This window comes from Chiloscyllium plagiosum, unplaced genomic scaffold (assembly GCF_037043375.1).
Source record: "Chiloscyllium plagiosum isolate Xiang-an unplaced genomic scaffold, Cpla_swu_hap1 HiC_scaffold_31, whole genome shotgun sequence".
NCBI classification, from domain to species: domain Eukaryota; kingdom Metazoa; phylum Chordata; class Chondrichthyes; order Orectolobiformes; family Hemiscylliidae; genus Chiloscyllium; species Chiloscyllium plagiosum.
Window position 1 is genome coordinate 3,457,413 of NW_028270169.1, and position 24,817 is coordinate 3,482,229.

General features: G+C 49.5%; 1 protein-coding gene across 1 annotated transcript in view; it reads right to left on the minus strand.

Moving 5' to 3' along the window:
* Window positions 1-24,817, minus strand: part of LOC122563885 (unconventional myosin-Ic-like) — a 55,679-nt gene that overhangs the window by 15,606 nt on the left and 15,256 nt on the right. Inside the window, exons 5-22 of the mRNA XM_087977080.1 lie at window positions 24,394-24,513; window positions 23,011-23,093; window positions 18,703-18,808; window positions 18,272-18,352; window positions 17,828-17,919; window positions 16,488-16,582; window positions 15,646-15,692; window positions 14,737-14,817; window positions 12,946-13,051; window positions 12,541-12,658; window positions 7,801-7,914; window positions 5,292-5,368; window positions 4,996-5,064; window positions 4,547-4,631; window positions 3,651-3,810; window positions 2,991-3,074; window positions 317-410; window positions 54-109 (exon numbers count right to left, since the gene is read on the minus strand). Of these exons, the coding sequence (XP_087833206.1) occupies window positions 54-109; window positions 317-410; window positions 2,991-3,074; window positions 3,651-3,810; window positions 4,547-4,631; window positions 4,996-5,064; window positions 5,292-5,368; window positions 7,801-7,914; window positions 12,541-12,658; window positions 12,946-13,051; window positions 14,737-14,817; window positions 15,646-15,692; window positions 16,488-16,582; window positions 17,828-17,919; window positions 18,272-18,352; window positions 18,703-18,808; window positions 23,011-23,093; window positions 24,394-24,513 (1,668 nt within the window). The remainder of the gene's footprint in view (window positions 1-53; window positions 110-316; window positions 411-2,990; window positions 3,075-3,650; window positions 3,811-4,546; window positions 4,632-4,995; window positions 5,065-5,291; window positions 5,369-7,800; window positions 7,915-12,540; window positions 12,659-12,945; window positions 13,052-14,736; window positions 14,818-15,645; window positions 15,693-16,487; window positions 16,583-17,827; window positions 17,920-18,271; window positions 18,353-18,702; window positions 18,809-23,010; window positions 23,094-24,393; window positions 24,514-24,817) is intronic.

Below are 24,817 nucleotides of genomic sequence, written 5' to 3' on the forward strand. Positions count from 1 at the left end.
AGATAACTCGGTCTTAGCCTAGACTCAACGGCAGCCAGTCAGTAAACACTCACCTTGATCTGTTCACTTTGTAAGAGTTGGAGCACTTTGCTGTTGAGCTCACTTGTTGCTGAAAGAGAAACACACCATGTTAATGGGGCACAATGCTGAAGGCCAACCTTACCCCAACATGTTCATTCATAGCCCCAGCTCCCCCTCCTCGTGAGACCCCAACCCCATCATCACACACTCTTCACCTCACTCCACCCCTCCCCTTGTTCTCCGTCCCTCATTATGCCACCTCCCCATGTTCCCCCCGCCCCATGCTGTAACTTACCAATCCTGGTGTTAACAAACAGCTTGGGAACACTTTGGGGATAGTTGTCCTTTTTATCCTTGAACACATCACTCGCCACCACTTTCTGCTCCAGCTGCTCAGAGAAAGACAGGAGGACAGCGGTTCATTAAAACTTCGTATATAACCGAATGGAGTTCTTTCAAGGAAGGGTTTTCAAGGTAACTTCATTCACAGGGAAGTCAGTTACTCATGAAGGTCGACAGAGAGAAACTATTCCCTCCCACGGGAGAGGCTGGGGAGGGTAGGGAGGTGGGTGCGAACCAGGGGGAGGGTTTCACACTGCCTACAAAGCAACCATCAGGGGTCAAAGGGGAATTACAAATGTGACATTGAGAGAGTGATGTGTGGCAGGGATATTAATGTGAATGTAACTCAGGTGTACATGCTATAGGTTATTTAAGTGAATGGGGGTTTAGGCTCAAGGGAGCGAATGGCCTCTCCCTGTACTGTGGTGTTCTAAGGAAGGGTCACTCAACCCAAAACATGGCAGTACGGTGGCTCAGTGGTTAGCACAGCTACCTTACAGCACCAGGGACCTGGGTTTGATTCCAGTCTCAGGCGACTGTGTGGAGTTTGCACATTCTCTGTCTGTGTGGGTTTCCTCCGGGTGCTCCAGTTTCCTCCCACAGTCCAAAGATGTGCAGTTCAGGTGAATTGGCCATGCTAAATTGCAGGTAGTGTTCAGGGATGTGTAGGTTAGGGGCATTAGTCAGAGGTAAATAGAGAGTAGGGGAATAGGTCTGAGTGGATTACTCTTCGGAGGGTCGGTGTGGACTTGTTGGGCCGAAGGGCCTGTTTTCATACCGTAGGGAATCTAATCTAAACTTTGATTTCTCTTCACAGATGCTGCCAGATCTGCTGAGCTTTTCCAGTAATTTCTATTTCTGTTGTTGAGGATTGTGTCTGATGCCACTGCAGCTCTGTGGATGACCAGCAGATGGTGCCTGTGAGCAGCACGTTTCCTGATCATGGATGTGTTCCTGGATCATTAAACCAGAGTTCAAATCCCACCTTGAGGGGTAGGCTTGAGGGGCCAAATGGACTCCCTCTACAAACATGCTTTCAGCCAGAGAGCGATGAGCCTGTAGAGATCACTGCCACAGAAAGCTGCTGAAGCTAAAACATTGTGTTTTCAAGGAGGAGGTGGGTTAGCTTGAGACTAAAGGCATCATGGGAGATCAGCAAGGGGGCAGCATTGTGTATTGAGCTTGACCGGGGGGGGGTGGGGGGGGTCAGCCATGGTCACACTGAACAACAGAGCAGTCTCAAGCGGCTGAATGACCTCCTGCTCCCAGGTTTCTATTACCACATTAACAGGCACAGCGTTAGGTCCACTGAAAAAAACATTGGAAATAAAAGCTTAGAGTCAGTGTTGACTGCTGTCTGATTGTTGTAAAGGTCCAAGCAATCAGTTCTATGAGGGAAGGGAAGTGACTGGTGGATAGACTGGGTCAGGACTGGTAACCCAGAGACCTAGGGTAATGCTCCAGGAGCAGAATTCAAATTCTACCCTTCCATCATAGATGATGGAATTGCATTCAATTAACAAATAACAAATTTGAAAAGCTAATTTAATGATGATCAGGAAATAATTAATTATGATATAACCCATCTGGTTTACTGATATCCTTTCAGAAAGGGAAAGCTACCATCCTTACCTGGTCTGGCCTACGTGATTCAGGCCTACGGGAATGTGGCTGACTGTTAACCACCCTGTGAAATGGCCAGCAAGCTGCTCAGTCAGATCAAAACCACTGCAAAGTTTGCTGAAGGGAATGAAACCCTGACAGACCACCCACACTGGCCAAGACACTTGTAACTAATTATTTTGAACAGTAACATTGCGAAACTTGAAAGGGTTCAGAAAAGATTTACAAGGATATTGCCAGGGTTGGAGGATTTGAGCTACAGGGAGAGGCTGAACAGGCTGGGACTGTTTTCCCTGGAGCGTCAGAGGCTGAGGAGTGACATTGTTGAGGTTTATAAAATCATGAGGGGCATAGATAGGATAAATACACAAAGTATTTTCTCTGGGGTGGGGGAGTCCAGAACTAGAGGGTATAGGTTTAGGGTGAGAGGGGTAAGACATAAAAGAGACCTAAGGGGCAACTTTTTCATGCAGAGGGTGGTACGTGTATGGAATGAGCTGCCAGAGGATGTAGTGGAGGCTGATACAATTGCAACATTTAAGAGGCATTTGGATGGGTATGTGAATAGGAAGGGTTTGGAGGGATATGGGCCGGGTGCTGGCAGTTGGGACTAGATTGGGTTGGGATATCTGGTCGGCATGGACAGGTTGGACCGAAGGGTCTGTTTCCGTGCTGTACGACTGTATAAAGAGGTTAAGGGTTATGGTGTGAGCATGGGTAAGTGGAGCTGAGTCCATGGGATGACCAGCCATGGTCTGACTGAATGGCAGAGCAGGCTCAAAGGGCCAGACGACCTCCTACTCCTTGTTCTTACGTTAAATTCCCTGGGAATGACAAAGTGGTTGAAAGCAATACAACTAGAGGCAAGTGGTTAATGCTGGCCTGGTCAGCATCATTCACATCCTGATAATCTCAGAACCAAAGGCAGCTTCACATTTGACAGTTGGTTGGGCAAGTCTGAGTTCAGAACGTTCACGTGAGAATAATCCTGCCTCGTTCTCTACCTGCTGTTTCCACTCCTGAGTAATCCTCTTGCAGTAGGACTGCACCATGTTCCGCATATTCAGATCTCTGAGCAGTTCGGAGGCCTGGAACACAATATTGGAGTATATGGTTAAAGAAAGATCTGCATTGTTTTAGCACCTGACACATTACACCTTCAATCCCAAAGTGCTTTACAGTCAATGAAGCGCTTTTGAAACGAGATCACTGCTGAGTGCCTAAGGAATTCTTGTATTTTTACTAAAGTTGTCAGTTTTATAACCGCCCAACTGGACCATTCTGAGCCTCAGCACCCCCCTTCGATAACAGCAAACTGATGGACATATTCCGTAATTAAAGCTCAGTCCCTTGTCATTGGAGGAATCAGCACAGAAAAGCTTTGGGTGGTGGGGAGGATTGTGGGGCCACACAGGGACAGGGAGGAGACATTAAAAGAAATACAACAAATCTAGCTCCTCACCAAAACAGCTGGGGCTAAGTGACCATTTTAATTTTGAAATTTGTGTTTTGTTTGTTTGTTAGAGGGTTATGAAGCCAAGACAAGTAAAGGATATGAGCTGCTGTGATGTGGCTGGCTGATGTGGAAGAGGCTGGCAGGGACTGAGTAACCTGCTGGTGTTCAAATATACAATCACAGACATCTCAGAACATGTCAGCTTTACCTCAGAGAGTGCTGGGGGTGGTACAGGCCAGGACTTGTCCAGAACATTCTTTGGCAAATTGCGTTTCAGCTTCATCAGGAACGAGTATCTGACGTAATCCAAGAAGTACTCATTTTCTGGGCAGCGTGGTTTGTGTCTGTAAATGAAGCCCTTGATAAACCTGAGGGGGAAACAGGCAAAAGCTCATTCTCATCGAATTAGCAAAGAGGGGACAGCAGGCTGGCACACAAGCTCCCCTTGCCTTGCCTCCCAACCTATCGTCCACAACCACAGAGTCAAATGGACACAGAGGCCCTCAGACTGCTTCTACAGAACAGAACAAATTAGATCCAAAATTGATTATTTCAGTGTTTGCGATGGACAGTGTACTCAACCAGTCCACACTTCAAAGACTCAAAACATCAACTCTTCGATGTGATTGAGGTATTATCACTGGACTATTAATTTAGGAACTCACCCAAACAGTTCTAGGGACCTGGGCTTGAATCTCAGCACAGTAGATGGTGTAATTTGAATTCAATAAAATAACATCTAGTGTTAAGAGTCTAACAATGACCATGAAACCATTGTTGATTGTCAGAAAACCCTATCTGGTCCACTAATGTCCTTTAGGGAAGGAATCTGCCATGCTTATCTATATGTGACTCCAGACCCACAGCAACATAGTCAACTCTTAACTTCTCTCTGAAATGGTCTAGCAAGCCACTCAGTTCAAGGACAGCTCGGGATGGACAATAAATACCAGCTAGCCAGCAACGCCCAAGTCCCATGAATGAAAAGAATTATTCTCTGATTAGACAGCACTTTCTGAACAATTCTCTGTTTACTAACAGATACAATAACAACCAATTTAAGATGACATGTCGTGTGTGAGGGTGGACTGACAGGTCACTCACCGGCGAATGGTCAGAGCTGCATTTTTGCGACGCCTGGCAATCTTACGGCCCAGTTCCCCTCTCCACCACGACTGGATGGTGATTGCTTCAGAAACAACAAAACCAAAACTATGTCACAGCAGAAAACACAAGAATCTCAGGCCAGCCGCTGGCCACACAGTGATCGCTGTCAGCCTGCCCTTACTAGGAACACCAACAACAGACAACAGCAATCAGGAATTTCACTCACTCACACTGGAGCCTTTTACACACTCACTCACACTGGAGCTTTTTACACACTCACTCACACTGGAGCCTTTTACACACTCACTCACACTGGAGCCTTTTACCCACTCACTTACACGTACACACACTAACTTACACTGGGGGATTTATAGCTTTGTTACTGGTGCCAGATGATGATGTTACTTATCAGTTTAATTCCTTAGTTTGGTGAATGAATAGTTTACCTGATGATCTTATCTTCTGGTACTTCTGTTGTTGGTGGAACCCTCGCCACTCTGCCTGGATCTTAGTGGCTAAAAGACAAGAATTTAATAAACACATCAGCATTCTCAAGGCCCACACCCCAATCTCCAACCATCTCCCAATATAAAGCCCAGCAATGGAAACATTTCAGGCTCAAACAGATGCTGAGGTGAATCAACACATCACCCAAAACTTGATACAGACCAGATCCTCAATCCCCCTCTTCAATTCCTATCACATCCTGACATCATTTCTAGAATACTCCCAGGGCACGTACCGATCGTGTGCTTCTGAAGCTCAAAAGCATCTTCAGTGGCAAACAGGGTCTTTGGGAAACGGATAAAAATCTTTGTCCTAAAAAAAGAGGAGGAAAATCAGACAAAGAGCTCATTATGTAGCAGAGGCAGAAATCTTTGTGGTATAGTACAGCTCCCCACACACAGCAATACCCCACATCCCCAATAACAGACCACAAAATCAACCGGGAGTCAAGAGGTGTGTTTTTTGAAAGAATTCCCTGCTGTGCCTCAGGGATACAGTGGGATGGATACTGCAAGGTTTGTAGCTCAGGTTGAGGTTTCGGGTGTAGGTTTGCTCGCTGAGCTGTGGGTTTGATATCCAGACGTTTCATTACCTGGCTAGGTAACATCATCAGTGGCGACCTCCAAGTGAAGCGAAGCTGTTGTCTCCTGCTTTCTATTTATATCTTTCTCCTGGATGGGGTTCCTGGGGTTTGTGGTGATGTCATTTCCTGTTTGTTTTCTGAGGGGTTGATAGATGGCATCTAGATCTATGTGTTTGTTTATGGCGTTGTGGTTGGAGTGCCAGGCCTCTAGGAATTCTCTGGCATGTCTTTGCTTAGCCTGTCCCAGGGTAGATGTGTTGACCCAGTCGAAATGGTGTTTTTTTTCCTCCGTGTGTAGGGCTACGAGGGAGAGGGGGTCGTGTCTTTTTGTGGCTAGCTGGTGTTCATGTATCCTGGTGGCTAACTTTCTTCCTGTTTGTCCTACGTAGTGTTTGTGGCAGTCCTTGCATGGAATTTTTTAGATGACGTTGGTTTTGTCCATGGGTTGTACTGGGTCTTTTAAGATTGTTAGTTTTTGTTTGAGAGTGTTGGTGGGTTTGTGTGCTACTAGCATTCCAAGGGGTCTTAGTAGTCTGGCTGTCATTTCTGAAACTTCTTTGATGTATGGTAAGGTGGTTAGAGTTTCAGGCTGTGTTTGGTCTGCTTGTCGTGGTTTGTTCTTGAGGAATCTGCGCACTATGTTTTTTGAGTATGATGGATACCATCATAACCCAGTATTCAGGATTAATTAACATCCGGCTACATCGAAGACATCACCAGAGGAGCATCTGCGTTCAACCAACACCTGCTCCAACGATGGCCATCCGCCAATACAAGATCCAAACTGAGGGGGGCCAGCACAGTTCACAACACTCCGGATTGTTACTAATCTGACAGACATGTGCTGGGGACAGACCTGGAAAACAGTTCCCGAAGGGGCTGACTCTCGCTGGGATACAGTTCCCGAAGGGGCTGACTCTCGCTGGGATACAGTTCCCGAAGGGGCTGTCTCTCGCTGGGATACAGTTCCCGAAGGGGCTGACTCTCGCTGGGATACAGTTCCCGAAGGGGCTGTCTCTCGCTGGGATACAGTTCCCGAAGGGGCTGTCTCTCGCTGGGATACAGTTCCCGAAGGGGCTGTCTCTCGCTGGGATACAGTTCCCGAAGGGGCTGTCTCTCGCTGGGATACAGTTCCCGAAGGGGCTGTCTCTCGCTGGGATACAGTTCCCGAAGGGGCTGTCTCTCGCTGGGATACAGTTCCCGAAGGGGCTGTCTCTCGCTGGGATACAGTTCCCGAAGGGGCTGTCTCTCGCTGGGATACAGTTCCCGAAGGGGCTGTCTCTCGCTGGAATACAGTTCCCGAAGGGGCTGTCTCTCACTGGGATACAGTTCCCGAAGGGGCTGTCTCTCGCTGGGATACAGTTCCCGAAGGGGCTGACTCTCACTTGGATACAGTTCCCGAAGGGGCTGTCTCTCACTGGGATACAGTTCCCGAAGGGGCTGTCTCTCGCTGGGATACAGTTCCCGAAGGGGCTGACTCTCACTTGGATACAGTTCCCGAAGGGGCTGACTCTCACTGGGATACAGTTCCTGAAGGTGCTGACTCTCACTGGGATACACTTCCTGAAGGGGCTGACTCTCACTGGGATACAGTTCCTGAAGGTGCTGACTCTCACTGGGATACACTTCCTGAAGGGGCTGACTCTCACTGGGATACAGTTCCTGAAGGGGCTGACTCTCACTGGGATACAGTTCCCGAATGGGCTGACTCTCACTGGGACACAGTTCCAGATGGTGCTGTCTCTCACTGGGATACAGTTCCTGAAGGGGCTGTCTCTCACTGGGATACAGTTCCTGACGGGGCTGTCTCTCGCTGGGATACAGTTCCTGAAGGTGCTTTCTCTCACTGGGATACAGTTCCCGAAGGTGCTGGCTCTCACTGGGATACAGTTCCCGAAGGGGCTGACTCTCACTGGGGTACAGTTCCTGAAGGGGCTGACTCTCACTGGGATACAGTTCCCGAAGGTGCTGGCTCTCACTGGGATACAGTTCCCGAAGGGGCTGACTCTCACTGGGGTACAGTTCCTGAAGGGTCTGACTCTCGCTGGGATACAGTTCCTGAAGGGGCTGTCTCTCACTGGGGGCCAGTTCTCCCAGGCAGTGAATGTCTTGCTAAATAATTGCCTCTCTGGTCAACCTGACTGACAGGAGTGTAACGTACCTGCCCAGCTTGTAATCTTCCGGTTTGTATCCAAGATGTTGCACCAAAGTCGCCACCCCTTCGGAAGGCGGACCTCTCCAATTGGGCCAGGTTTCCGAACAGAGGGATTTGTACCTAGGGCCAGAGAGGAGTGTTCAGTAGTACTACAGCCTGAAAGAGGAAGCACTTTCCCACCATCTAAACTCAGTCAATTCCGTACCAGAGCTTTGGTCTGGCTCACTCGGAGCTGTCTGTGATAATAGCGAGTCAGAACTGGACCTGTCTGTACAGAGAAAAACAACCATTGCCTACCATCTCCACCAAACACTCCCCAGGACAGGGACAGCACGGGGTTAGATACAGAGTAAAGCTCCCTCTACACTGTCCCCCATCAAACACTCCCAGGACAGGGACAGCACAGGGTTAGATACAGAGTAAAGCTCCCTCTACACTGTCCCTATCAAACACTCCCAGGACAGGGACAGCACGGGGTTAGATACAGAGTAAAGCTTCCTCTACACTGTCCCCATCAAACACTCCCAGGACAGGGACAGCACGGGGTTAGATACAGAGTAAAGCTCCCTCTACACTGTCCCCCATCAAACACTCCCAGGACTGGGACAGCACGGGGTTAGATACAGAGTAAAGGTCCCTCTACACTGTCCCCCATCAAACACTCCCAGGACAGGGACAGCACAGGGTTAGATACAGAGTAAAGCTCCCTCTACACTGTCCCTATCAAACACTCCCAGGACAGGGACAGCACGGGGTTAGATACAGAGTAAAGCTTCCTCTACACTGTCCCCCATCAAACACTCCCAGGGACAGGGACAGCACGGGGTTAGATACAGAGTAAAGCTCCCTCTACACTGTCCCCCCATCAAACACTCCCAGGACAGGGACAGCACGGGGATAGATACAGAGTAAAGCTCCCTCAACACTGTCCCCATCAAACACTCCCAGGGACAGGGCCAGGGCCAGCCTGGGGTTAGGTACAGAGTAAAGCTCCCTCTACACTGTCTCCATCAAACACTCCCAGGACAGGGCCAGCCTGGGGTTAGGTACAGAGTAAAGCTTACTCCATGCTACCAGAATATTGCTGAAAAACATTCTATCGAGTCTTTTCATCTTATACTCATCGGGACCCCATTTACAAAAATTCCACTTTAAAGGGAAAACGTAGCATTTCCTGGGAGGTGTGCGCTAAATGTTTGGTAACTGGACTTTAATTTTTCAAAGCATTGTCATAATAAATGCCAGAATAAATGCAATCATTGAGATTTTTTTCATTCCTTCACAGGATGAGGGTGTCACTGGCTGGCCCAATATTAATTGCCCGTCCCTAATTACCCAGAGGGCAGGTAAGAATCGACCACGTAGCTGTGGGCCCGGAGGCACATGGAGGCCAGACCAGGAAAAGGATGGCACATTCCCTTCCGTAAAGGGCATTAGTGAACCAGGTGGGTTTTTCCAACAACGAATCGTGGTCATTGTTAGACAAAATTCCAGATATTTTTATTGAATTCAAGTTCCACCTTCTGCTTTGGAAGGATTTGAACCCAGGTCCTCAGAACATTTCCGGGGTCTCTGGGTTGACAGTCTCGTGATAATAACAGGAAGCCACTGCCTCCCTGATTGATAGCACAGAGAAAGGCCCTTCAGCCCACTGAGCCTGTCAGGCAAGAACAAGCAGCAAACTCTGAACCTCATTTCCCTGCACTTGGTCCATAGCTCTGTCTGCCTTGGCATCCCGAAGGGGGACCAAAATACTTCTTCAATGAGATCAGACTTTCGGCCCAGAACCCCCCCCCCCCCCGTTCCACATTCCCACTACTCTCTGGGTGGAATAACACATTCTCCTCACATCGCCCCTTTACCTTCTGCTGTTTCCCTCGAATCGGCGATCCTAGTCACTGATCCCACCACCAAGGGGAAAACTTCCTCCTTAATAACTTCATACCTCTCAAGCTCGCCCCCTCTCAGACAAGGAAAACAATCCCAGTCTGTCCAATCTCTCTTCACAGCCGAACCCTCCAGCCCCGGGGGGTAACATCTCCCCCTACACCCCCTCCAACCCGGGGGTGGGGGGGGGAGGGGTAACATCTCACCCTGTCCCCACCCCTCCATCCCGGAGGGTAACGTCTCTCCCTACACCCCCTCCAGCTCGGAGGTAACATCGCCCCCTGCCTCCACCCCCTCCATCCTGGGGGGTAACATCTCCCCCTGCCCCCACCCCCTCCATCCTGGGGGTAACATCTCCCCCTGCACCCACCCCCTCCATCCTGGGGGTAACATCTCCCCCTGCGCCCACCCCCTCCATCCTGGGGGTAACATCTCCCCCTGCGCCCCACCCCCTCCATCCTGGGGGGTAACATCTCCCCCTGCCCCCACCCCCTCCATCCTGGGGGTAACATCTCCCCCTGCCCCCACCCCCTCCATACTGGGGGGTAACATCTCCCCCTGACCCCACTCCCTCCATCCTGGGGGTAACATCTCCCCCTGACCCCACTCCCTCCATCCTGGGGGGTAACATCTCCCCCTGCCCCCACCCCCTCCATCCTGGGGGTAACATCTCCCCCTGCGCCCCACCCCCTCCATCCTGGGGGTAACATCTCCCCCTGCGCCCCACCCCCTCCATCCTGGGGGGTAACATCTCCCCCTGCGCCCCACCCCCTCCATCCTGGGGGGTAACATCTCCCCCTGCCCCCACCCCCTCCATCCTGGGGGTAACATTTCCCCCTGCCCCCACCCCCTCCATCCTGGGGGGTAACATCTCCCCCTGCCCCCACCCCCTCCATCCTGGGGGTAACATCTCCCCCTGACCCCACCCCCTCCATCCTGGGGGTAACATCTCCCCCTGCCCCCACCCCCTCCATCCTGGGGGTAACATCTCCCCCTGACCCCACTCCCTCCATCCTGGGGGGTAACATCTCCCCCTGCCCCCACCCCCTCCATCCTGGGGGTAACATCTCCCCCTGCGCCCCACCCCCTCCATCCTGGGGGTAACATCTCCCCCTGCGCCCCACCCCCTCCATCCTGGGGGGTAACATCTCCCCCTGCCCCCACCCCCTCCATCCTGGGGGTAACATCTCCCCCTGCGCCCCACCCCCTCCATCCTGGGGGTAACATCTCCCCCTGCGCCCCACCCCCTCCATCCTGGGGGGTAACATCTCCCCCTGCCCCCACCCCCTCCATCCTGGGGGTAACATCTCCCCCTGACCCCACTCCCTCCATCCTGGGGGGTAACATCTCCCCCTGCCCCCACCCCCTCCATCCTGGGGGGTAACATCTCCCCCTGCGCCCACCCCCTCCATCCTGGGGGTAACATCTCCCCCTGCCCCCACCCCCTCCATCCTGGGGGTAACATCTCCCCCTGCCCCCACCCCCTCCATCCTGGGGGTAACATCTCCCCCTGCCCCCACCCCCTCCATCCTGGGGGTAACATCTCCCCCTGCCCCCACCCCCTCCATCCTGGGGGGTAACATCTCCCCCTGCGCCCACCCCCTCCATCCTGGGGGGTAACATCTCCCCCTGCCCCCACCCCCTCCATCCTGGGGGGTAACATCTCCCCCTGCCCCCACCCCCTCCATCCTGGGGGGTAACATCTCCCCCTGCCCCCACTCCCTCCATCCTGGGGGGTAACATCTCCCCCTGCCCCCACCCCCTCCATCCTGGGGGGTAACATCGCCCCCTGCGCCCTCTGGTGCAATCACATTCTTCCTATAAGGTGGTTCCAGGGCTGCACACAATACTCTCACTGTGACCTACCTGATGGTTTATAAAGTCCCAGTATAATCTCCCTGCTCCCCATGCCTCGGCAATAAAGGCAAGTATCCCATATACTGGCTAAACCACCTTCTCCACCTGTCCCACTCCCGTAAGAGACCGGAGGACATGCCCACCAAGGTCCTGCAGTTCACGCTGCCTACGTCCTGCCCAAGTGCATCACCTCACACCTATCCAGATTGAATAAACTCCAGATGCACCAATCATCATGTCCTCGCACATAAATGGTAAGTTCTCTCCTTACAATGGCATTCCTGTAATTGTCCTGATGACAGAAAGATGATGAGCTTTGACAAAATCTGACTTTTGTCAGTGATGCACAGTTTCTGCTCTCCAAACGCAGTGACTGACCAATGGTCAGGGGAGATGGTGAGGTCCCAAACTCAAAACATTAACTCGGTTTCTCTCTTCACAGATGCTGCCAGACCTGCTGAGTTTCTCCAACACTTTCTGATTTTAATCGGATGTACTTTAGTTTTACAGGGAAAACCAGAGGGTATAGGTTTAAGGTGGGAGGAGAAAGATTGAAAAGGGACCTGAGGGGGATCTCTTTCACACAGAGAGTGGTGTGTGTATGGAACAAAGTGTTGGATGTAGGTCCAGTTAAAAGACATGTGGGCAGGTACATGAATAGGACAAGTTGAGAGGGCTATGGGCCAAACGCAGGCAAATGGGAGAAGATCAGTTTTAGGAAACCTTCCATGCTGTGTGACACTATGGCCCTACCTGTCTCAGTAATGACCTGAAGACTGCAAAGTGAAATGTGCCATCGTAAGCTGGTCTGGCCTACATGTAACCAGAGACCCACAGCAATGCAGCACCACAACTCATGCAGTTGAAGTTCAGTTCGTGTCAGGAAATAAACGTTGGCTTGTGCAGTCAAACCCACACGGCCCTACTTGGAGGTTCTGGTCATTTTCTGTCACTTGATCGTGTTTTTTTTTGTGAAAGACGCATTTCCCATGTTCCACATACCTTTGCAGGAAGATTTCGTATTTTCTCCGATAGGCAAACCCAGCTCTCCGCACTCGCAGGTTCTCCAGGAGACCCAGATACTTCACTTGGTGTCTGATCAGAACTTCATCAAACCTTCCTGGAGAGAGAGAAAAACTCACTCATCATCACGGGGAACGGTGGCAATTTCAAACACACGCCCATGTGTCACAGTCTGCACACCTCCCATTTCCAGGATCCTTTACTTTGAAGTTCACTTCTAACTGATTGTCACTTCTTATTCTGAAGATGTGGTTAGTGGCCTTAGTGCTCATTGCTATTGTACAGGTGTAGGGAGGGGGAAACCAGGTCAGAAGGCATGGAGAAAGGGGAGATGGGGTGGAACTGGAAGGGGAGAGTGGAACACCGAGACAATAGGAGGTGTACCTGATTGTTTTGCGTCATTGGGCTTGATACAGCGAACATATGAAGGCTCCTTCGACATGAGGATCTCCATGAGTTTCGCCAGGCTGGTCTTGAACTGAGTTGCTGCCTGTGTCGAAGGAAACAGAGACAGACACAGACAAGGTACATCAACCAGGAAAACACAACATCACTGAACAAAAACATGATTTGGAGATGCTGGTGTTGGACTGGGGTGTACAAAGTTAAAAATCACACAACACCAGGTTATAGTCCAACAGGTTTATTTGGAAGCATTAGCTTTCAGAGTGCTGCTCCTTAAGCAGTGCTTCCAATTAAACCTGTTGGACTATAACCTGGTGTTGTGTGATTTTTAAACTTTGAATAAAAACAGAAATTGCAGGAAAAGCTCAGCAGGTCTGGCAGCATCTGTGCAGAGAAATCAGAGTGAATGGTTTGGAGCTGAAACATTAACTCTGATTTCTCTCCACAGATGCTGCCAGAAACGCTGAGCTTTTCCTGCAATTTCTGTTTTGGTTCCTGATTTCCAGCATCCACATTTCATTTAGTTTTTAATATGTTACTGATACGATGGCGATCTCCCAGGTAAGCTCCTGGTCATCACTAAGGGATACTGGGAACCAGCCAATGACTGGCCTCAAACAAACAAAGAGCTTTACCAACACTGGCACAGCTCAGACATTAAACAGGTAGGATCGGGATAGGGTCCAGGGTTTGAGTAACTGGACAGAGAGGGTGTAGTGAGTGGAACCTGAGAGGGAACAGAGTTAGTATCTCCCTTTACCCCTCTCCTTCACTCACTTTGACCCATCTCAGGGCTGACCTATTGAAGAGTCATGATTGAGATCAACCACTGTAGCTGGGTGATAACTCCTTGACCTAAACAGCTGATGGCAGAAAGGGAATTTCAGAGACATTTCTCTGATTTCATTTATGAATGGATAGATAACAGAGAGAGGAAGGTGTACGTGGAAATGGACACAGCAGTCTCATTCATTGTTGAGCTAATTCACAACACAGTGGAGATGGTGGGACACCATGCACCCCAACACCCCGCCCATTCACCCATGACCCTGCCCCTCACCCCGAGACCCTGCCCATTCACCCCGAGACCCCCCACACCCCGAGACCCCCCCCACACCCCGAGACCCCCCCCACACCCCGAGACCCCCCCCACACCCCGAGACCCCCCCACACCCCGAGACCCTGCCCATTCACCCCGAGACCCCCGACATCCTGAGACCCTGCCCATTCACCCCGAGACCCCCGACATCCTGAGACCCTGCCCCTCACCCTGACAGTCTGCCCCTCACCCCGAGACCCCTCACACCGAGAGCCTGCCCCTCACCCTGACAGTCCGCCCCTCACCCCGAGATCCCCCACACATCAAGACCCTGCCCTTCATCCTGAGACCCTGCCCCTCATGCTGATGCCCCGCCCCTCACCCCAAGACACCACCCATTCACCCCCTGTCAGTTAACCGTGACAACAACATGAGCTGGGAAGGAAACAGCCATGTTCACCTCCCTCACACCCAACCACACCTGCACTGTCCCATCCCCGTCCCGTGTAGAGGGAGCCTGCACTTTCCCATCCCTGTCCCGTGTAGAGAGAGCCCGCAATGTCCCATCCCCAGGCTGCCCACACAGGGGTGATCCAGAGAGGAGCTAACTCTGGGACTGAGCTTCGGACAGTTTAGAAAGTCAGGGGGTGAAAGGTGTTGGTTTGGCACGGGGCAGGGGGAGGGAACTGGCACACATCCCCCTTGAGGGTCACTGTTTCTCAGCTGCTTACTGTTTCTGGTCTCTTCTTGTCATCCAATTCTCCCCGCTCGAAGCACTGCTGCAGAATCCCATTGCCAGACTCACACATTGCCTGGAAATTACAGAATAAATATCTGTGAGGATGGTACAGAGAGCGAGAGCGAGCGCAAGAGCGAGCTCTTTCTCTGGATTATTAGTAAGTGTTACTTCCTTCCTGATAGATTACAGTGAACACAGCAAACAGGAAGAGAATGGATATTTTCAGTGTCTTCTCTAATGTGTTTCCAAATTACTGGTGGATCCGAGCACTGTCTGCAGCAGCAGCAGCAGCAATCCGTCCAATACCAATTAGAGTGTTTTTTGATTCAGTCATGGAACGTTGCCATTGCTGGGCAGACATTAGCCATCCCTGGGCAGACATTAGCCATCCCTAATTGACCCAAAGGGCAGCTAAGAGTCAACCACATTGCTGTTGGTCTGGAGTCACTCATAAACAGAGCAGGTAAGTATCAGTTTCCTACCCAAAAGACATTAGTAAACCAGATGGGATCAACAACAGTTCCATCATTAAACCTGAAATTCCAGATTCTTTATCAAATTTAAATTCCATCACCTGCCATCACAGGATTTGTCCCGAGTTTCTGGATTAATAGTCTAGTGATGATACCTCTAGGTCATTGTATCCCGGAGTGTGGAACTCTGGAACGGTTATACATACACACAGCTTACAGGGAAGGTAGATTCAAATGCCGATATAACGGAACATTAATCTGACTTCAACCTCATCTTTAGCTCACAATATTCTTGGGGTCAGAACTGCAGATTTATTTCAATGAGGTTTATTTGAGGATGGCTCACTAGAGACTCTCTCATTTCCAAACTGAATTGACTGAGAACATTTTAATCCCAGCTCCCACATCTAAGCTTTTCTGAAACTCACCTCTTTCAGATTCCGGAAGAGTAGATCATTGTTTTTGTCCAAGAATCCTGCAGACAGAGCATCAGAATGAAATGGATGAAATAAACAAATATATTGCTGCTATGCAAAAAAACCTAAAAGAACTGTCGCTGCTGGAAACCGGAAACGAAAACAGAAATCGATGGAAAATCTCAGCGGGTCTGGCAGCATCTGTGGAGAGAAATCAGAGTTAACCTTTCAGAGAAATCAGAGAAAGGTTAATTGATTTCTCTCCACAGGCGTTGCCAGACCCGCTGAGATATTTCTGCATTTTCTTTCCTTGCTTCTGTCTTCACTATCAAGAATACAAAACCCATTCCAGCGTTAGCAGCAAATCAGGAGGCGGAAGGGAGCGAGAAACTAGATAAGAGGCACTGAACAAATTGCGGGTAGACAAGTCGCTGGCTCTTGACGGAGAGTCTTATTACAGAAGTCACCAATGAGCCAGCTGATGCCTAGGCTTTAAATCTTCCAAAATTCCTCCGACTCTGGAAAGGTTCTATCAGGCTGGAAAGTAGCAAGCATTACCACTCTGTTCAAGGAGGGCAGGGAGCGAGTTTGGGTGGACAGCAGGGAGACCCAGGGACTGAGAGGGAATCCTGGGTACCGAGCCCTGGGGGAGATTGGGGGGGCACAGGGACTGAGCCTGGGGAGGAGGGGAGGGCGGGGGGTGGGGGGGTGTTTGAGTGAGAAACAGGGGCAGGGAGGGTGGGTACCGAGACCTGGGAACGGCTGGGGGGCACAGGGACTGAGCCCAGGGGACAATGCCAGTCAGAGCCCAGGCACAGGGACCCAAGGACTGAGTGTGAGAGTACAGTGCCTACCTGTCACATTGTAATTGACCTCCCCAGCGTAATGCAAGAGTCTGAACTCCTCCCTCACCAGCGTCTTGCGGGTTTTCTGATCTGCCAACTTGTGTCTAACAACAAAGGGAACTATTATCAGCCAAAACGACAGACAAAGAAAGAAAGAGGAGAGATATGGAGGAAAAAAATGAAAGTGAGAATGGGGAAAGATTCGGCAGGTTAGGTTAGACTCGAAAGGTTAAGATAGACTCGACAGGTTAGGTTAGACTCGACAGGTTAGGTTAGACTCGACAGGTTAGGTTAGACTCGACAGGTTAGGTTAGACTCGACAGGTTAGGATAGACTCGACAGGTTAGGATAGACTCGACAGGTTAGGATAGACTCGACAGGTTAGGATAGACTCGACAGGTTAGGATAGACTCGACAGAACGAACAAGAGTAAAAAGAAAGGAAGAGAGAAGAGGAGATGCAAAAAAATGTGGAAAGGAAGGAATTGATTTATTTTCCAAACAGATTAATAAAATGTACAGGTCTCTGATTGCAAGCATGACAATTGGCCATTCAGGAAATTCATCTGTAAATCTCTAAACCCCTCTTCCCTGGACTGGGTGATACTTATCCAGTGTTTCATTCTCAATAATATTTTGAATTATTCACTTTTCCAATCCTATAAGATGAATAGATTAATCCTTTCAGCCCCCATGCATATCTCTTTCTTCAGTCACTTGTCTATCCAAACAGATTATGCCTCAGTTCTGATTCACACTGATGCTGGAGACAGAGATGAGGCAGTGTCAGTGAAATGGGAAATGCAAAATCAGCAAGCCAGTGTTCCCAAGGTTAGCAGAACTACTGAGCGAGGATTGCTGTTGCTGTCAAAGTGACTTTGAACATTATCTCCAAACCCCATTGGATTTGATCCCAAGCATTCCACAAAATGAACGAAGCTTCCATCATTCACTAGCTAGACCAATATTTAATGCTCATTCTTAATAGCTCTAAGGGCAGTTAAGAGTCGACCACATTGCTGTGGGTTTGGGGTCATATGCAGACCAGACTGGGTAAGGATGGCAGATTTTCTTCCCTAAAGGACATTAGTGGAACAGATGGATTTTTCCAACAATTGTTAGATGGTTAGTTCCAGATTTGTATTGAATTCAAATTCCACCAACTTCTCTGGTTGGATTCAAATCCAGGTGCCCAGAACATTAACCTGGGCTTTGGGATTGCTAATGCAGTGACCTTACCACATCTAGTCCTAGGACAACGACTGAGCAGAGGGAGGGGCAGGGGGTAATCAAAGTGATGATGCATTGAATGGGAAGTGTTGGAGTGCAGGTAGAATGGAGTCTACTCACGTTACAAAATGAGGGTGTTTCCCAACGGTCTCTTCCAGCTTCTCCAGGAAGGTTAGATCTGTCGCATCTCCAGGACGCAAACATTCTTCATCCTAGAACAAAGATCACAGAGGACATCAGCAACAAAGCAAGACTCCACAACAATATATAGGAACAGTAATGGGGGTGGAGGCATGGAGTGTGCAGGAATTCAGACAAAAATGGCACTTTTTTGTTATTCTGTGTGAATACTTTTGTCCGAAGTCACACGACACAAGGTTATAGTCCAACAGCTTTATTTGAAATGACAAGCTTTCAGAGTGCCTCTCCTTTGCCAGGTGAAGTGAAAAATCCCGTCACACAGAGTTGGTCACCCATGGTGCGATAGCACACAGCGATAGAAGTGGTTATGTCAAGACCAAAAACTCAACTTAAAACTATAAACCAAACATTCAACATCCTCACCAGGATGGAGATGATTCCCTTGTGCTTCTCTTCGACCAAGTCACAGATGATTTTGTTGTTAAAATACTGAACAGGCTCCCACTGGAAACACAGGAAAAGAAAGGAGCCAGGCAGTCAGGACAGGAAACACACCTTCCCATGAAATCACAAACTAACAAAAACAAAGCCCAAAATGCTTAAAATCCACAAGTTCTTAATATCCAAACTTATTGATGAGAAACTTGCCCATTGTTAAATGTCCACCCACTAGTTTGGAGCTCTCCACATCAGTGGAAACTATTTCTCTCCATCTGTCCTACTGAATCCCTTTAATCTTCTAATTGTCTATGGACAGAGGATGCCACCCAGTGTATGCAGCCTGCCTCAAAGTTAACCCTCACCCCTGCACCTGCTGTTACCGATTGGCCCAGTTAACTCGGCTGTTACTGTACCGCTATTCCTTCTGCCTCATATTCCTCCTGTTCCGACTTCAGAGTCAGTTCGATGAATAATTGCTGTAGCTTCTCATTGCAGTAGTTGATGCAGAACTGCTCGAAACTGCAGAGAGAACAAGTTCAGTGAGTGAGAGGATTCGGACTAGTGTAACTTTCAATTAAACCGTTCCATTTCACCCAACATCCCAACTCTGTCCAAAACTCTTCCTCTGGAGAGGGATTGGAGTCACTTTAAAAAGATTGACAGATTCCCTTCACTAAAGGGGAAAAAATCCTCCATTCCCAACTGGATTACTCAGTAACTCCTGAGTAATGTTTGGGAATTCTAATTGCTCAGGATCTGTGTGGTCCACCACTGACAGAGAAAGATTCCGTTATCACGGGAGGAAACAGATGGAGTCCAACTTAATGAAAATCTGGAACTGAAAGTCTAATAATGACCGTGAAACCCACTGTCAATTGTTGGAAAAGCCCACCCCTGGTTCACAAATGTCCATTTGGGAAAGGGACTACCACACTTACCCAGTCTGATGGCAGACCCACTGCTCTCTGAATTGGCAATGCCAGTCACTCAGTTGTTTCAATGACTACAAAGAAATGAAATCAGATGAACCACCTGGCATCTGCTTTGGCACCAGAAACAACTTTGGCAAAGTCCTCCTTACTAACTCTTGGGGGCTGGTGCCAACATTGAAAGAACGGTCTTACAGACCAGTCACAGCCTGCCATTGTCATATCTCAGAATCCTACCTTACAATGCCCCAGACCCCACCATCACCATCCCTGGATATGTCCTGTCCCACCAGCTCAGGGCATGACCCAGTGGGATACAGTTAAAGGGAAGCAGAAGTGAGGACTGCAGATTCTGGAACTCAGAGTCTAGATTAGAGTGTGTTGCTGGTCAGGCAGCAACAGGTCAGGCAGCATCCGAGGAGCAAGAAAAATCGACATTTCGGGCAAAAGCCCTTCAGAGCTGCCCTGGGAGCCCCCACCATTGATTCCAGACCCCATAAAGTCTCGTAGCTTCAGGTTAAACACGGTCAAGGCCACTTCCTGCTGATGACTCGGTATCATCAGTAATCCTGAATCGGTATTCCTCCATGTTGGACAACATTTACAGGAAACACTGAGGGGTTTCAATGTCCCCCATCAAGAGTGGCTGGTCAGGTGCTGACAGAGCTGCTAGACCGGGTCTGTGGCCGGTGGGGAGGAAATTAACAAGAGTGAAAAAAAAATACTCTTTTTAAATTCATTTTGTGGGACGTGGCCATCTCTGGCTGGGCCCCAGCATTTAATGCCTGTCCCTAGTTGCCCCTTGAGACGGTGGGTGAGCTGCCTTCTTGAACCGCTGCAGCCCATGTGCACCCACAATGCCTGAGGGAGGGAATTCCAGCATTCGGACCCAGGGACAGTGAAGGAACGATGATATATTTCCAAGTCAGGATGGTGAGGTGCTCGGAGGGGGACTTGCAGGGGGTGGTGTTCCCATGTATCTGCTGCCCTTGTCCTTATAAATAGAAGGGGTCATGTGTTTGTAAGGTGCTGTCTGAGGATCTTTGGTGATTTTCTGCAGGGCATCTTATGGATAGTACGTACTATTGTTACTGAGCGTCGGTGGGGGAGGGAGTGGGTGTTTGTGGATGTGGTGCCAATCAAGCGGCTGCTTTGTCCTGGATGGTGACAAGCTTCTTGAGTGTTGTCGGAGCTGCCCCCATCCAGGGCAAGTGGGGAGTATTCCATCACACTCCTGACCTGTGCCTTGTAGATGGTGGGATAGGCTTTGGGGAGTCAGGAGGGGAGTTACTCGCTTCAGTATTCCCAGCCTCTGACCTGCTCTTGTAGTCACTGCGTTTATGTGATGAGTCCAGTTGAGTTTCGGATCAATGATAACTCCCAGGATGTTGATACTGGAGGATTCAGTGATGGTAACAACATTGAATGCCAAGGGATGGTGGTTATGTGATCTCTTGTTGGTGATGGTAATTGCCTGGCATTTGTGTGGCATGAATATTACTTGCCACTTGTCAGCCCATGGAGAAAGTGAGGACTGCAGATGCTGGAGATCAGAGCTGAAAAATGTGTTGCTGGAAAAGCGCAGCAGGTCAGGCAGCATCCAGGGAACAGGAGAATCGACATTTCGGGTATAAGCCCTTCTTCAGGAATCTTCAGGAGCCCATGTCTGGATACTGTCCAGGTCTTGTTACATTTGAACATGGCCTGCTTCAGTGTCTGAGGAGTCACGAATGGTGCTGAACATGGTGCAATCATCAGCGAACATCCCCACTTCTGACCTTATGATGGAGGGAAGGTCATTGATGAAGATGGTTGGGCCTAGGACACTTCTCTGAGGAACTCCTGCCGAGATGTCCTGACCATTGGAGAGTTTGCCCCCAAATACCCGTTGATTCCAGTTTTGTCAGGGCTCCGTGATGCCACACTCGGTTGAATGCAGCCTTGGTGTCAAGGGCTGTCCCTCTCCCCTCCCCTTTGGAATTTAGCTCTTTTGTCCAGGTTTGACCCAAGGCTGTATAAGGTCAGGAGCTGAGTGACCCTGGGGGAACCCAAACTGGGCAGGTCACCGAGCAGGTTATTGCTGAGCAGGTGCTGTTGATGACCCCTTCCATCACTTTCCTGATGATCGAGAGCAGACTGATGGGACAGGAATTGGTTAGGTTAGATTTGTCCTCCTTTCTGCGTACAGGAGATACTTGGGCAATTTTCCACATTGTCGGGTAGATGCCAGTGTTGTAACTGGACTGGAACAGCTTGGCTCGGGCAGCGGCAAGTTCTGGAGCACAAGTCTACAATATTATTGCCAGAATGTTGTCAGGGCCCATAGCATTCGCATCATCCAGTGTCTCCAACCGTTTCGACACTGGCATCCGCCCGACAACGTAAAAAAATTACCTAAGTACGTCCTTGACATCAAGGCTGCATTCAACCGAGTTGGCATCAAGGAGCCCTGTTTATTGTCTGGTGTTGCTGTTGTGTGCGGGGAGTGGGCGGAATCTGAGAGGTCAGGGGTATTGGTGTCTGTTGCTGGTCACTGAGTATATCCAATCAGGGCCTTGATGTCGCAGTCACAGCTATCCCTGACAGGGAGCTCCAGCTAGCCCAATGAGCTGCTCGTTGTAGCTACCCCCTCCATTGAAAAACCCAGCCATGTGGAACAAATGTGACTGAGCCAATGAGATCATGTTTGATTGTGAAGTGATGACGTATTTGGGAGCTGTACCATTGATGGACAGTGGCATGTGTGACAGCAGTCTCCCAGATCATCACAATACATGCAAATGGAAAAGGTGACAGCTGCTGGGCTTCCCTTCTTCATATCTCCAAAGTGTTTGTTTTTCACAACCTTCCAACAACTCTCGTCCAGAGGAGACGGGCCTCGCACAGCCTGGCCCAGAGGAGACGGGCCTCGCACAGCCTGGCCCAGAGGAGACGGGCCTCGCACAGCCTGGCCCAGAGGAGACGGGCCTCGCACAGCCTGGCCCAGAGGAGACGGGCCTCGCACAGCCTGGCCCAGAGGAGACGGGCCTCGCACAGCCTGGCCCAGAGGAGACGGGCCTCGCACAGCCTGGCCCAGAGGAGACGGGCCTCGCACAGCCTGGCCCAGAGGAGACGGGCCTCGCACAGCCTGGCCCAGAGGAGACGGGCCTCGCACAGCCTGGCCCAGAGGAGACGGGCCTCGCACAGCCTGGTCCGGATATGGTCCAGGAATACAGAGTGGAAACTTCGTTACCTCCTCCCAGAGGTCAATCTCAGAGCATTGGCCATTCAGCCCATTAAGATTCCCCTGTCCATCAACACCACTTGGCCACATTTGTGCCATTGCCCTCTATATTCTTACCAACTTACCAATTTAAAATTTTCAATTGAGCCCCAAAATCCACATCATGTTTGGGGAAAGAATTCCAGATATTCCTTATTGTCGTGTGAAGAATCACTTCCTGATGTCATTGCTAATTGACCAACTCCAATCCTGCCCCTTTGCTCACGATCCCTTTCCTCTTCCCCCACCTTCTCACCCCCAAAAATAATAACTCTCAATCTACCGTACTGAATTGCCCTAACCACACCTGCCAGCTCAGCCCATAAACTCTTCCAAATGTAAGGCATTCGCAGCCCAGTCTATCTAACCTGTCCGCAGAAGTAAACATGTTTTAGCCCCAGCAACATTCAGGCAAATTCTGGTGATGCCTCTTCAAGGCTAATATGCTGTTCCCGATGTATGGTGCTTGGAATTGAAACCAATTACTCCACAGGGATTCTTACCACAACAATCTTAAAAAAGAAAGTTACCTGTTGTGTTGGAACACCTCAAATCCGTAAATATCTAGTAACCCGATGACATTGGGTCTATTGCGAGCAGAATATGTGGAATCCTACAAAACAGAGGGTTCAAAAATTAATATCCTACATACTGAATAACGGCAAACTCAATCACACAGAAATCCAACCGAACACTCGTAGAATTCAGCAAACAGTTTGGTGACTCGATATTCCTGGAACTTGCATGACCTCTTACTTCAAACAATCCCACCTCAACTGCTGCCATTAGTTCCCAAACTAATCCTGGTGATTCTCACCTTCCCCTGTTAACTGGAAGAGAGGAAAGGAAGAATAATGGAATTTTTACTGTCGAGAAAGTAGAAGTTTATAAAACTACCCTTTATCTGTTGAGTTTTGTTCAGTTTTCACTTCAAATTCCATTACCTGTGTTCAAAGAGAATGAAAAACAAGTAATTTCTTTCTGAGGAATGGTCACTGGACCTGAAACCTTAACTCTGCTTTCTCTCCACAGATGCTGCCAGACCTGCTGTGTTTTTCCAGCAATTGCTGATTTTGTTTTAGTTTATTTTTACTGCCATTTCTTTCCCATTCACAGGATGTGTGTCTCTGACTGGCCCAGCATTTATTGCCCATCCCTAAATGCCCAGAGAGCAGTTAAGTGTCATCCACATTGCTCTGGGTCTGGAGTCACACGGAGGCCAGACCAGGTAAGGAGGGCAGCTTCCTTCCCTAAAGGGCATTAGTGAACCAGATGGACTTTTCCTGACTATCGATAATGGATTCATGGTCATCGTTATTACGGATATTTATTGAATTCCAATTCCACCATTTGCCATGGCACGATTGGAACCTGGGTCTCTGTATTAGCAGTTCACTAATAATACCATTAGCCATCACCTCCCATATTTCTTCATTCCCAGGATACATTCATTTCAGAGTTTGAACTGACCCTGGGTTTGTTGAGAGTTGACCAGGTTGTAATGGGGTCTGGAGTCCCAGAGCCCAAGTTGGGTTCAGATAGCCAGATAACCTTCCCAGATCAGCTGGAACTTATAACAATCCATCACCCAACAAGTCATTTACCTCCAGAATGGAGGCTCTCAAACCGCCTCCAGTCACATCCAAACCCTCCTCCTTGTGATCAGAGACAGTGTCAACCATTACTCACAGCTGCTTGGCGCAGCAAAGCTTTACAGCTAAACAACTCTGGAATTTGGGGATGTTAACCCAGGTGCCCAGCTTTAACCCAGTGTGTCAGTGAGTTATGGTTAGTCAAAGTCAGCCCTCTCACCATACTGCTCTGCACAGGTCTGACAGGAATACAACAGACCTAGACAGACGAGACACCTCTGACTCCCACTGTCTAAAACCCAAATTTCACTCCAACATTACCCTGTGAGCTAGAGACTTGTTGATCTTCAGGACTAGCCAGGAGAAGGTGCGGCCATAGATGGCTTTGGCAAGAGCATCACGTGCGTAGGCGGCTTGCTCAACATTCAAGGGACTGATGAGCTACGAGAGAAACAACAATCAGAATATTCACACAAGCAGCAAGAGATCACTTGTTCTTGAACCTGTTTGATCACCTTATTAGGTCACAGCTAACACTGATCCCAATTCCACTCCGTCCACTGGGTTATGTACCCCTCAATCTTACAACAATCCAACCATCCCAGTTTTAAATTTACGATTCACCTCCAACTTTTTCTCTGGGAGTGGACAGAGTTCCAGATCTCCCCTCCCCATGAAACATTCTTCCCATCATCATCAGGAATGCTCTCGATGTCCCACCATCCTGGAATCTCCCCCAACAGAG